Below are 14854 nucleotides of genomic sequence, written 5' to 3'. Positions count from 1 at the left end.
AAACGGCGAAAGGTCCCGCTAATATCTCCCATTTCGGCAACATCATCTGTGCCACCCTCGCATCTTTATTGGGCACATTGAAAATGTAGGTGCCAGAGACTTTGACACCAATCCAGCTCAATGACGCCTCCAGCGCCTGAAGGCAGGCAACCCCTTGGACACTACATGTCTGGAGGGTTGATTCCTACACATTTTGTGGTCCAAAACTACAGTTCGCAATGTCATGAGCAACAGGACGATGTTCTCCACAACCTTTGACATTGATGACATCCCCTAGTCGATTCAACCCTTCTCTATGGACACTGAAGGCCTGCAACCCCACTGAACGTATCATAAACCCTTGTAGTATACCTGAACAACAATTTTTGCTCTGGTATACTGAGTGGAACCACTATGGACTGTTCAAAGGCATTTGGTGAAGTTTGAACGTGGCAGAAACCAACAAAGGGTGTTTATATAGTTTCAGAGCTCCTGTTTCGCACTGTCCTTCTTGATCGTGGGGAGGTGCGACATTGACACATATCTGATTGTAAAATGTCAAAGGGTTCCTGTAAGTCCCCAAATTTGGCACCATTCTTAGGGCCACCTATGCACCTTTGTTGAACACTTTTAAGATGTACTATATCTGAACACAGACACCCACACACTGATCACAAGGTCCTGGTGTGACGGGCAACCATTTCAACACTGCTCAGCTGAGTGGCACCATGCTGATCAACTAGCGCCTGCTGGCCACATGCTAAATCTCAGGGCGTTTCGAAACTGTCTGCCACTGCAATGCAGAAGTTCAATATTTGGCCCAGTCAAGGCCTTTTGAAAAAATTACCCCTTAATAGTGTTATGTGGTGTAGAAGCATGTGCTTGGGAGTTACTCTTGTGAAATATAATATATGCGGTTGTTACATTATACATGTATTCAGTTGCTAACTAGGAAACTGTCACGAAACATTTTGATGTGTTATTATGCTCTGTGACCGACATAAGGAATGGAGTTTATATTTGTGGTAATTTTTAATGTAAAAATCTTGAAGCAAACTGACAGGAAGAGTAATCTAGAAGTGCTTTTAGCCACTTACAAGTAGGTGCCAATCATAAATTTCCCTGTAAACAGAAGGTAAGCAGGTATATGGTGGTAAATAGGTTGTCATATCATAGTGCACAGGTAGTTACATTACATAAATTAGGTCCATGTACAGTTTGGAACACACTAAGAAAACAGCGAGGCTGATTAACACCAAAACATTTGAACATTTTAAAGAAAACTTAAACAATGTTGACTCAGTTGAAGTTTACAATGAATCCAATGCTTACTCCAAATTCAACGTATTTGTTAATGAGTTTCAATCCATTTTTGAAAGTGGTTTTTCTAAGCAGATAATTAAAAGTGGTAATGGCAACTCATTAAAGTAACCTCGGATCACTGCAGATATCAGAATCTTTTCACAATAAAAAATACGACGTGCGCAAAATAGCCAGAATAAGAAACGACCCAGGAATTTTAAGAAAATATGTGAAAAATGATTGAGTACTCACATCTTGTCAGAAACTGGCAAATCAGATACAAAAATAAAATCTTTATGGAATACTGTTAAATGAGAGATGGAAAAGAAGCCACAGAAGATGATTTTATTTCTGTTAAAGAGGATGGGAGCATTGCATAAGGAATTTCAGTGTAATAGGCATTTACTCATTATTACTTTTTAAAAATAAGTGAGAAACTGGCTTCAAGTTGTTCAGAAGAGAAAGCAAAACACTACAGTAAAGAAGAAATACAGAAGACATTTACTGAATTAAAATTCAATATCTCATCCCCATCTTAAATAAGGAAGAGCATCATGACGCTAAAAAGTAAGAGTTCGTGTGGGTTTGATAAGATCTCCAATGAGTCACTAAAATGTTGCGGGCCTAAAATATGTAACGTTCTTGGTCACTTACATGATTTCCAAAAACTTTTCGGAAAGTATTGTACTGTTTAGTAATGGGACACGTAGCAAATCATAGTTCGGATTTCAAAAGGGTCCTTCTACTTTGTCAGCTACTTACACACTTACTGAGCACATAGTAGAGTCTTTGAATGATAAAACGTCACCAAATGATACCCTTTGTGACTTACCGAAGACATCTGATTGTGTCAGTCATAATAATTTTTAGAGAAGTTAACATTTTATGGAATACACACTTTAGTAAATGTCTGGCTTAGACCTTATTTCAGAAACAGAATACGCAAAGCTACCTTAGGCTATTTGAGTAATACAAGGAGGGACGCCACATCACAAATTACAATGGGAGTCCCACAGGGTTACATCATGGCCTATACTGTACTTGCTTGGTGTTAAAAATTTGCCATTTTATGTAAATCAGTAGGCAGAATTAGTTCTGTTAAGTGATGATAAATCCATTACTGTGAAGTTGAGTAAAGAAGCATCAACAGATGAAATAGTGATGTTTTTGTGAAAGTTAATGAATGGTTTTGAACAAATGGGCTAGCTTTAAACTTTGAAAAACCGCAACTACCCAGATTCTTACTGTCAAAAGTACAGCACCTTCTATTTACCTAGCACAGCAACAATAAATAATAGAGTAGTAAATAGTAAGTTCTTAGATGCGCATGTTGATGGAAACTTAAAGTGTAAAAACCCTACAGTAGTAACAACGATTTTTTAGGTTCGATTACTTTTGCCATGTAAATAATTATCATCTTTGGGAATATAGAAGTCAGGAAGTTTGCATATTTGGCATATTTTCATTCTTTGATATCCTATGCCATAATATTGTGGGGTATCTCCTCGCATAAGAAAAAAGTATTCATTGCACAAAAGAAAGTAAATAGTCATGTGTGGAGTTCACACACATACAACTTAAAGAAATCTCTTTAAGCAGCTGGGAATATGAACCACAGCTTCACAGCAGATTTTATCATTTACGAAATTTGTTAACAAAAATCCATCTAAATTTGAGAAAAACGAAGATATTGACAAGTGAAACACCAGAAGGAAAAATGATCTACATTTTCCTTTAATGAATCTAACGGTGGCACAGATGTCGGTGAAATATGCAGCTACGAAACTCTGTGACAGTCTACTAATGGAAACAGAACGTCTGGCAGATAGCAGAAAAGTTTTAAAATGTAGATTAAAGAGCTTTCTCCTTAACACCTTCTTCTGCATCCCTGAGTAATTCTTGTGTAGATATGATTAGTTATTTTTCAAAACAGTGGAAATGCCCAGTTTGCAGCCACATAAATATTTTTTATTGTGTTGTATACTAGTTTTCTATGTTTGTTCTGTTGACACGTTACACTAATAAAGTTTATCGTGAATTTGATCTACCAGCTGACTAACTAACGACCCAGAAACGTAGACAGGAACAGATTAGCAAGCTTTGTGTGGTTCAAACGGACACACGAGAGCAAGGGGCTATGCTGGCTTACCATTGGCTCCTGCTACTACTCGCCAAAGCAGAGACATACCTTCTCAGCGAGTCAAAGATTACAATATACTAAGTAATCGATCACTTGCTACAGAATATCTTTGAAATATGATCACAGTCCAGAAAACGCGGAAGAAAGGATAGTTTTGAAAGTTGACATTGAGACAAGCGACTTTTAGTGTGAAATAAAATAATAATCAATACAGTTCAGTCTGAGAACTCAAGGATGTCAGACAGATTACAGGTGCAGCTGTACATCCCTTAAAAGCATCAGCAACGAAGGAAAGTGTTAATACTCACAACGTTATCGGCCAACACAAATCATTCATAAATTTCAGCACTGTTCCTCTGTCAAAATCTGAAACAAGCTGTGATAAAACGTATTGTGCCGATAATTGTAAATGAGCTGTACTACAATCAAAACACATCGCTGTGTCTAAGAGTTGCTCATTCGCTGTTGATCAGTGTCCTATGCCAGAATCTGGCAGGCTATTTCCTCCATGAACCATGGTTTCGAAGCAGTTTGCCCATTCCTAAATGACTTCTCTGGTGTACATCAAGGCAATAACAAAGTAGTCCCACAAGGTTCATTTTTTGTGGGCGATACTAGTGTTATAATTAATACCATTAGGGAGAAAGCAAGAGAAGAGTTCGCAAATATTTTGCAAAGAATTATCAAGCGGTTCACTGAAAATGGGCTCTCATAAATTTTGATATACACACTACATTCATTTCTGTACAACAAATCGAGCCATACCAACCACTGATGTAGCACATGAACAGCAGTCAGTAAATAAGGTAGATGCTCTGTAGCTTTGGGTGTACATATTGACGAAAACTTGAATTGCAAGAAGTATATTACTAACAAGGGGAGGCCGCCAATTGTGAAATTCAGATTCGATTGATACTGCGCATAATAAAAGCTCATGGCCAGAGGTGTAATGTGGCAAAGCACCAAGATGCACTTCTCAGCCGTTGTCGAGAAAATCGACAGTTAAAAGAAACCGTTGCAGTGAAATACTCTCTACGATTAATAGTTTTCTACAGCGTCGTGGCGCAGTGGTAAGCGCTCGGGTTCGTAATCCGAAGGTCGCTGGATTGAATCTCGCGCCATGCAACCCTTTTTTTTAGTATTTGTTTTTTGTAATTCAAATATATATATATATATATATATATATATATATATATATATATATATATATATATATATATATATATATATATATAATTCCCGGCAATCAGTTGCAACAATTATGCATATAATAAGTTGTTGAAAGTCTGTCGTGGAAAAACTGGCGACTTCGAACATCATTATGTTTTCCGCAAACAAAGTTGTATTTCACAAATGTTATTAATTGTCTTCATAATGTTAACCACGTATAGTTAACGGAAGACGTAGAAACGATATTCCGAAACGAATACGTATAGCGTAAGTCAAACGTTCGAATTAGAATAGAGACCCCACGAACACAAATTTGCTGCGGCAGGTATGAAACTCCGTTACTCGCTCGTTACACTTGAAGGACAGATGTTGAATGGGCCGAAACGAGCCGCCGCATAACAGCGTAGTTGCCTGCTAACTTCGAAAGAAGGTAGATGCGGTCCCTAGCGCAACTTATAACATCGTCTAAAATCAGTGCGGACGGGAGAGCTTTGGTACACCCTGTTAAAAAAACGGAAAAATGGAGGCGGTACAATTGGAGAGCGATCCGCCTTCACCAACATGCATAAGCAGAATTACAAAAAACTAATAATAAAAAAAATTATTGCATGGCGCGGGATTCGATCCGGCGACCTTCGGATTACGAACCCGAGCGGTTACCGCTGCGCCACGACGCTGTAGGAAATTATTATTCGTAGAGAGTATTTCACCGCAACGGTTTCTTTTAACTGTCGATTTTCTCGACAACGGCTGAGAAGTGCATCTTGGTGCTTTGCCACATTACACCTCTGGCCATGAGCTTTTATTATGCGCAGTGTGAATCGAATCTGAATTTCACAATTGGCGACCTCCCCTTGTAAGTTTTACAAACAGTCAAGTTCAGCTACTTTTGCTCTGTTTACAAACGCTGATCTTGGAGACAAATGTATCAACCAACTGACATATTTTGCATGTTTCCTCTCAGTAATGCCGCACCGAATAATTTTTGGGCTAACTTACCACTTAGAAAGAAAGTATTGATTTGCACAAAAGCTAGCAGTAAGAATAATGCGAGGCGTTCACCCACAGAGGTCGTGTAGGTACCTTTTCACGGAGCTAGGCATTTTAACTGCGCCATCTTGTACCACACGTTACATTCGCTAGTGAAACTGGTCATAAATAACCAAAGACAAATTGACAAGAACATTGACGTACATACATACAACAGGAGAGAGAAAGTGACCTTTAGTAGCCACTGTTGAAGCTGTCAGCGGTTCAGAAATGACTTCAATGTGCACCAACAAAATTTTTTAATCATTTGCTCAATAACGTAAAATGCGTTGCAGGTAGCGAAACAAGTTTTAAATCTAATTTGAAATCATTTCTCCTGGACAACTCCTTCTATTCCACTGATGAATTTCTACTTAAAGACTGGTAGCCAGTAAAGAAAGAAAAACTTAGTAGTACTGAAAATAATGTGTTCATTAATGTTGACACTAATCATAGATACATATCCTGTAAACTGACTCGTTCCACATCATTTCGATAAAAGAACTGTTCAAATGGTGTGTGGAACATGTAACTAACTAGGTAACAAGTGCGGATCACTGATATGCGCCTCTGTGCTTAGAACAGATACCTCCAAAACTACCGTATCGACTAGGCCATTGCCCTCTACACCAGGATGTCCTCTTACTAACCAGAGAGAGGTATCATTTTCTTGGAGGTTCTGTACGATTTAGTACCTGTCAGCCTTGATAAAATCACCATTATTTTAAACCACTCTTCGCTTGTGACTTCCAGATTAAGTAACAAATGAGCAGCGCAAGGACTTTGAGAGAATGTTTAAGACTTTTTTTTTTTGGTGGGTTTTCAGGACTTGCAGAAGTTTCTGGACGAGGCGACAGACGGCGTGATATACTTCAGCATGGGGTCGAACGTGAAGAGCAAGCACTGGCCGGCCGAGAAGCGGCAGGCCTTCGTGGACGTCTTCTCCAGGCTCCGGCAGCGGGTGCTGTGGAAGTGGGAGGCCGACTCGCTGCCGGGGCAGCCCCCCAACGTCAGGACCGGCAAGTGGCTGCCACAGTCCGACATACTCGGTGAGTCGCAGCGCCTCCGTCCGTAGCTGTAGCTGTAGACTCCTTTCAGTCTGCACGGGAGCTGTGTACGGTATCTCCTGCTACGTTTATCATGTTCATTCCTGTACCCTGAAGCATAGCATGGGTCCTCAGGAGACATCACTTAATAGAGTGCACAATCGCTCAGCTGCCTTGTAGATCCCTTTAGAGGTGCCACATTGCGGAGAAGTAGACTGCTACGTTTCACACCCTTTTCTCAGTATTACCGAACATTCTGTGTGTGATTAAAATCGTACGATTTAACTGGCGACATTGAGAGGGTGTTTGTCGCCTGGTTAGACGAGAGTGCTAATGCGCTGCTTCCTGGACTCGGGTAGGCGCGCCGGCCCCCGATCGAATCCGCCCGGCGGATTAACGACGGAGGCTGGAGCGCCGGCCAGCCTGGATGCGGTTTTTAGGCGGTTTTCCACACACCCCTGGGTTAATACAGGGCTGGTCCCCACGCCCCACCTCAGTTACACGGCTCGTAGACATCTGAACACATTCACACTATTCCATAGATTACACTAGATGCAGACAGTTGGGGTGCACTAATTCCATTCCGGGCGGTAGGGGGTGGCGGCAGGAAGGACATCCGGCCACCTCTTAAATTAACCTTGCCAAATCCGATTAACCATACCGACCCTGCGTCACTGCGGGAAGAAGGCACAAGCAAAAGAAAGAAAGAAAAGAAAGAAAGAATTGAGGGGGTGTTTGTCAAACCTCTGGACCGATTTCAATCATACTTGGTACACATATCACTTACTGTTTGGAGAGAACTGCTGTGTGTGGGGGGGGGGGGGGGGGGGGGGGGGATGAAACACGTACTTATCAAGGGGCAGGTAGCGGGACGGAAAACTAGTGCAGCTCAAGGTGCGAGGATTCGCAGCCTTAATTCATCCAGAATTTAAGAATCAGACTACTTAGTGACTGGCAACTAACTCAAAACATAATTTCAAACCTGTAAGAGATCTTTCCTCGGTGCTAACCCCAGAAAGTAATGAAAGAAGAAAACTCATCGCTTATACGTTTTCGCTGCTCATGTAGTGAAACTGTCGCATTGGCTATGACGTTTTAATATATTACTTCTTTATTATTAACTGTATTCATCACACATTTTGCGTACAGTATTCGCAGTACCACTGAATGCAACTAGAAAATTATAGCGCTGTAAGACATGTACTTCAGGAGATATGACGTCATAAACACTGAGATGCGTGAAAAAATGCCGCATTATGCATGACGTTTTAATTCATCGCGTCTGTGCTACTAATTTTATTCGTAATACATTTCCCAGACGGTATCCAAATACTTGGCTAAATGTACCTGCAAAATTATACCACTATAAGGCGTGTTGTACAGGAGATATGACGTCATGGAGATAGAGCTGCGTGAAAATGGAACTGCAGGACTTAATTCGCTAGAGATGCATCTGAATACCAGCACAAATCTATGTGAACTATGTTACACGTATGTGAAATATATGTGGCACTTGCGTCAATATTCGTACTCTGGCAAAGCAATGATAGAAACATCCTCCTTAACCCCTGGAACAGTTTCAACCATACTTCGTAGCTACACGTATTAGCATCTTGAAACAAGAACTTTTGGGTTAGAAATCATCAGCCTCCTATAACTACGGAGCTGATAACGTGGAGATAGGAGGGCGGATGAAGATGTGGTCAGAGTGGGGGAACGAGGAAATGCACACAGATATTAGTGAGGTGGAGATGGATACAATTAAGGGGAGGGGAAATGGATACAAACAGGAAACAGGAGGAGGTGGACAGAGGAAGAAAAGAGGAGAAGATGGACAGAGAGAGATGCGAGGAGGAGATCGACTGGGAGAGAGCAGATGAGGAGATGGTCGGAAAGATGGGGAGAAAGAAGTAAACAGAGAAAGGAAAAGGGAAATGGACACACGGATGGAGAGATAAAGGGAGAGCCGCGCAGGGTAGCCGCGCGGTCTGAGGCGCCTTGTTACGGTCCGCGCGGCTCCCTCGTCGGAGGTTCGAGTCCTCCCTCGGGCATGGGTGTGTGTGTGTTGACCTTAGCGTAAGTTAGTTTAAGTTAGATTAAGTAGTGCGTAAGGTTAGGGACCGATGAGCTCAGCAGTTTGGTCCCATAAGACATTACCACAAATTTCCAAAATTTCCTAAATAAAAGGAGTGGGGAAGTGATGTGGACAGTGGTGGTAGAACCAGATGGACAGAGAGAGGGCGAGTAGCAGATGGACAGAGAGAGAGAGGGGAGCGGATGGACAGAGAGCAGGCAGAGGAGACGGACAAAGAGAAGTGGAAGCAGAAGATGAGCTAATGTAATAAATACATACCCAGGCAACGCCAGATACTCAGCTGATGCTAGAATAAAGCTCCTGGTACAAGTCCGCAGCAACCTGAAAGAGTGAGCCAAATTCGCGTTACGATAAACACCTGCGACACACGACGGAGCCCCCTCTGGCCTCTACCGCAGCCTCCACAGAGTGTCCCATTGGGCCAGTGAGCAGTTCAGAGCACGCATCGTTTGAAAAGAGGGGAAATCACGACCCGTCGGTCCCCACTACGCGCTCCCATTCAGACAGCGTCCAGTTTCTGTGTTGTTAGGCCTGCCGAAGACTACAGTCTCAGGTATCACAGCCAGCAAGAGCATTTTGTGAGATACTCGACGCCAAATGTACACCGCATATGGTTCCCTTTACAAAGAAGGCTCAGAAACCGGTTGAGACGGACGCACATTCACTGACAGAAACAGTTGCTGTCGTGTCTGGAAGCGATTTTCACTGATCGGAACGTCAGTAATCTCCGGTTGCTGTCGCTTACGATCATCTTACACTTACCGTTCTTACGCTCTGTTACATGGCTGCTATCCTGAAAGTCGCCTATTCAGTTGCACTTTCATTATTTTCCACAACATTTTTACATTCTAAAATCGCAAATTTATCTTTGCGAGATAAATTCCTCGGATTATCTGTAAGGGGCACCACTGAATCGCATTTGTATCTTTGGTGGGACAGCTCGGGTCTTCAGCCAATGGGAAACGCTTCTGATTTCCTACCATGGAGCACAGTAGTTTCTAGCGGGTACCCGGCATTGTGTTTCATGCTTTCAGCCGGCTTAGCTTCTGAATTCGTCGGGTGTGTGATCTGAAGACAGCCGTGTTATACTGGAATTTTTGGTCAGATCTTCACAATTACTTGCCATCGTGGTATATAGTCGTATGATCGAAAAATCCGCAGCCGGCCGCGGTGGCCGAGCGGTTCTAGGCACTTCAGTCCGGAACCGTGCGACTGCTACGGTCGCAGGTTCGAATCCTGCCTCGGGCATGGATGTGTGTGATGGCTTTAGGTTAGTTAGGTTTAAGTAGTTTCAAGTTGTAGGGGACTGATGACCTTAGATGTATATATGAAAAATCAAATAGTTCAAATGGCTCTGAGCACTATGGGACTTAAGATCTGAGGTCATCAGTCCCCTAGAACTTAGAACTACTTAAACCTAACCAACCTAAGGACATCACACACATCCATGCCCGAGGCAGGATTCGAACCTGCGACCGCAGCAGTCGCTCGGTTCCAGACTGAAGCGCCAACAACCGCTCGGCCATCACGGCCGGCTATGAAAAATCCGCACAGTTATTTTGGCATCATTCCGTGCACAGGACTTGCAGTGAATTACAGTCTAGGACAAAAAAAGGTGCACCACGAAGGAATTATCCGGATGTACAAACAAAAAATGATTACAACTTCAGAGCAACTGGATGATTTATTCAAGAGAAAGAACTTCACAAATTGAGAAAATCAATAACGCGGTGGTCAAACTCTGGCCCTTACACGAGCAGTTATTCGGCTTCATATTAATTGACAGAGTTCCGTTGCTGTGCTGTCAGGGTCCCGCAGATAACAACCAAAGTGGTCCTGCTATGAAACGAAACGGCATCCCATACCATCACTCCTGACAGTTATGTTGGAAGGAACCAAACAATAAAGATTGGTGTTTAAAGTCCCGTCGACTTTGAGGTCATTGGAGACGGAGCACGAGCTAGGACTGATTCAAGGATGAGGAAAGAAATCAGTTGTGCCCTTTCACAGAAACCATTCCGGCATTTTCCTAGATCGATTTAGGGAAATCGTGGAACGTCTAAATCAAGATGGCCAAACGCGGATTCCACCTCGCTCGGCAGGTCAGGTCGGTATCCCACATATCTCTGGGGCGTCTGCAGACACATCTTCGGGATGGAATCTCATTGACTGGAGTAGAATCGTCTCCAGCGATGAGTCCCACTTCGAACTGAGCTCTGATGACCAGCAACGAGGTGCCAGGAGACGCACTCGTGCTACACCAACCTGACTGTCATCCGCCATACGGCCTAAGAACAATGAATGGTGGTCTGGGATGCCATTTCTTTTCATAGCAGCACAGTGATACGAAGACGATATTCTACGCTGCGTTTTGTTGCCCTTCATGGCAAGTAATCCTAGACTCATCTTCCAACAAGGTAATGCCCGCCCATAGGGCGAAAGTCTCTGCTGCTTCTGTTAGTGCTTGCTAAACCCTTTTGTGGCCAGCAAGGTCGTAGGATCTCTTCCCAATTGAGAACATCTAGAATATTATGGAATCTTTCCCCAATTGAGAACATTTGGAGTATTAATGGCAGAGCCAGTTGGAGAGAATTTGGTACGATATCACACCGGAGGACACCCAACAATTCTATCAATCAGTGCCAAGCCGAATAACTGCTTGCTTAAGGGCCAGGGATGGATCCAGCTTTATTGACTTGTTCTACTCGTGAAGCTCTGTCTCTTGAATAAATCATCTATTTTTTCTGAAATTGTAATCATTTGCTTGTCTGTTTTGCGTCGTCGCTGACACTACAGTCTTGTACCAGGAGAAGCAAGGGAGAGGATTCGTTTGGTGGCCAATATTCTCTTTCTATAACACAACAGCACACATTTATTAACAGGATTCTTCACTAACCAGAAGAGAAATCTACTTATTTTTAAGATAGTCTATGTGTTGTGGTACAAGCTATGATAGCGGAACAAACACTGGTAGCAGTTACTTCTGTAGAATATCTGGGAGTATGCGTGCGGAACGATTTGAGGTGGAATGATCATATAAAATTAATTGTTGGTAACGCGGCTGCCAGGTTGAGATTCATCGGGAGAGTCCTTAAAAAATGTTGTCCATCAACAAAGGAGGTGGCTTACGAAACACTCGTTCAACCTATACTTGAGTATTGCTCATCAGTGTGGGATCCGTACCAGATCGGGTTGACGGAGGAGATAGAGAAGATCCAAAGAAGAGCTGCGCGTTTCGTCACAGGGTTATTTGGTAATTGTGATAGCGTTACGGAGATGTTTAGCAAACTCAAGTGGCAGACTCGCCAAGAGAGGCGCTCTGCATCGCGGTGTAGCTTGCCTGCCAGGTTTCGAGAGGGTGCGTTTCTGGATGAGGTATCGAATATATTGCTTCCCCCTACTTATACCTCCCGAGGAGATCACGAAAGTAAAATTAGAGAGATTCGAGCGCGCACGGAGGCTTTCAGACAGTCGTTCTTCCCGCGAAACATACGCGACTGGAACAGAAAAGGGAAGTAATGACAGTGGCACGTAAAGTACCCTCCGCCACACACCGTTGGGTGGCTTGCGGAGTATAAATGTAGATGTAGATGTAACAGTAGCCTCACTGCTGGTGAAGTACAAGTCCCACTATAAACACTACACTCTCATACCCGGTCACGTAAACTGACAGACGCCAACTCGAGTAGTGACTGAGCTAATAACTGCGACTGACTGTGACTGCAACTGCGACTGCTGCTGCGCTGACTGTCTGTGACTGGCTGGGCCCTCCGGTCCACGGCGGTGATCTAAGTACTTGCGGCCGAGAGGGTGTTGGCGGCACAGTGCTTGCGAGTCTTTCTTTGGCCTGTCTCCTGATAGGCGCGTTTCATCCAGCGCCTACTATCGATTTTCTCGCAACCTCTTTGCTGAAGTGTGCTAGCGACGGCTTACACCAGCACATCCCCCCCCCCGAATACCGCGCCGTTTTCGTGTATGGGGGCTGCAGACGACAATGGGGACGAAAGCAAGACGCTGGACGAAGCTGTGGAGGATGGCGTGGTACCAAATGTACCCTGCCATCTGGCTTGCGGGGCAACAGGAAGATCGTCTGTAAAAGTGCTGCCAGGGCACACATCCAAGCCTGAGGGCGCGTCCTGGGGGTGGTGAGGGCGACGGCGATGGCGGGTCCAGATCCATTGGGTCGGTGAGCAGGGTGGCGGGGGCGGAGGCGAGGGCTCATCGTCCATCCGCTCCTCCTGGGGTGCCCTGGGAGCACCAACGAGCGGCTGCGAAGGCCGCTCGGTCCCGTCAGGCCGTGTATGTGGGGAAAGAAAAGCAGCAGACTCATGGGGCAAATAACATGCACGACTTTGGTTCTGGTGACGTCGCTGCAAACGATCCGGACCTGCAATCAAGTACATATAAGAGCCAATGCATTCCTAGATCACGCCTCTTCCCCAGCTCCCACAGTAGCCATAAACCCTGAAAAGACCAACATCTACGGCGCAAAGCGATACTAGCGGACCATTGGCGGCGCCGGACGCTGCGGTGGGTGTAGCAAGTGGAGCAGCATCCGCTGGCGGCGGCCATGCAGGAGTTCCGCCGGTGATGGTCCGTCTCGTGGGTGGGAGCGATAGGAGGCGAGAAAGAGTTGCAGCACCTGTTCCCGTGCGTGGGTGGTGCGAAGCTCGGCCATCTGTTGTTTGAAAGTGCGTATGAAGCGTTCCACTTCTCCGTTGGACTGCTGGTGAAATGGAGCACTTGTTACATGACGAATGCCATTTCGTTAACGAAACTGTTCAGAACCACGTGAAGTGGACTGTGGTCTGTTGTCCGACACAAGTACTTCTGGCAAACCTTCTATGCAAAAGATGGAGGACAACACTTGAATGGTGCTACGTGTTGTGGCAGAAGTCATAGGCACCGCAAATGGGAACTTGCTAAAGGAGTCTACCACTATGAGTCAACGAGTGTTCCAAAACGGCCCTGCAAAGTGTACTGGCAATGACGATTCAGTCTTAGGGCAAGCTGAGAATGTCTGTGGCGGAGCTGATTGGTTTTCCGCTCATGCGAGACACAGTGACGTCATCTGTTCAATGTCGGCGTCCATGGTCTGCCAAGTACAGTGCCGCCGCGCTAACTGTTAAGCGCGAACAATTCCCCAGTGTCCTTGGTGGAGCAATCGCAAGACACCCTTTTACAATACTTTGGGAATAAGCACACGCGACTGTCCACTGTCATTTTGAACTAGAATCGCACCTTGTTGAACTGAAAGGCTATGCCGACGTGCAAATCATCGGTGCACAACTGAGTTCTGGTCACTGTTCAGTGAGTGAGGCCGAGACGTGCGAATGTAATGCAACAAAATCTTGAGATCTGGGTCTGCTTCCGCGGCATGTGCTATTTTTCTGTAACGCAAGGGAAAAGCTTCCAGCAATTCAGAGTCCTGCGCATCGATTTCGCAACAAGATGCGGCAGATGAATCAAAATGCGAGCCTGGGCCAATGGGAAGGCGAGATAGGGCGTCTGCATTGCCATGCTTTTCCGTAGGTCTGTATACAACTTCATACTGATACTACGAAAGCAACAGAACCCAATGTTTCAAGTTTTGGACGGTGCTTGTAGGAACCGGGTTTGACAGATGGAACAAGGACTGCAAAGGCTCGTGATCTATCACTAAATAGAACTTGCGACCATACAAATAGTGATGGAATTTTGTCACACCATACACAATAACAAGAGATTCTTATTCAGTTTGAGAATAATTGCACTGAGTTTCAATTAACAACACTGAGGCAAAAGCAATAGGTCTGCTTTCTGCACCAATTGTGTGCGAAAGCACAGCGCCGATTCCGTAGGAAGAAGCGTCGACTTGCAAAACTACTGGCTTGGCAGAGTCAAAATGCATAAACATCTGTCTCTCTGCGACGCGAGCGATGCAATGGAGCCGCTATCTGGGCGGCATTTGATATGAACCGAATGTAGTACGTCATCTTGTCTAGTACTGACTGCAGTTCAGACACAATGCGAGGAACAGGCAGGTCTTGGATTGCAAGTAAATGAGATTGGAGGGGGTGCACACTCTGACTGTTTATCACATGACCTAAGTAT

General features: G+C 44.5%; 1 protein-coding gene across 15 annotated transcripts in view; it reads left to right on the top strand.

The window, feature by feature from the left end:
* The window catches only part of LOC126203013 (UDP-glycosyltransferase UGT5-like), a 972471-nt gene that overhangs the window by 938971 nt on the left and 18646 nt on the right, over nucleotides 1-14854 (top strand). For 7 of the 15 annotated variants that reach the window (XM_049937217.1, XM_049937222.1, XM_049937250.1 and 4 more), the window contains one exon: nucleotides 6447-6669. The exons of the other annotated variants lie outside the window; for them this stretch is intronic. In XM_049937217.1, the coding sequence (XP_049793174.1) occupies nucleotides 6447-6669 (223 nt within the window). The remainder of the gene's footprint in view (nucleotides 1-6446; nucleotides 6670-14854) is intronic. 15 annotated transcript variants of the gene reach the window in all.

The sequence above is a fragment of the Schistocerca nitens genome, chromosome 9, assembly GCF_023898315.1.
Source record: "Schistocerca nitens isolate TAMUIC-IGC-003100 chromosome 9, iqSchNite1.1, whole genome shotgun sequence".
Taxonomy (NCBI): Eukaryota; Metazoa; Arthropoda; class Insecta; order Orthoptera; family Acrididae; genus Schistocerca; species Schistocerca nitens.
Note: the sequence above shows the minus strand (reverse complement) of the source record. Positions and strands in the feature narration are given on the sequence as shown.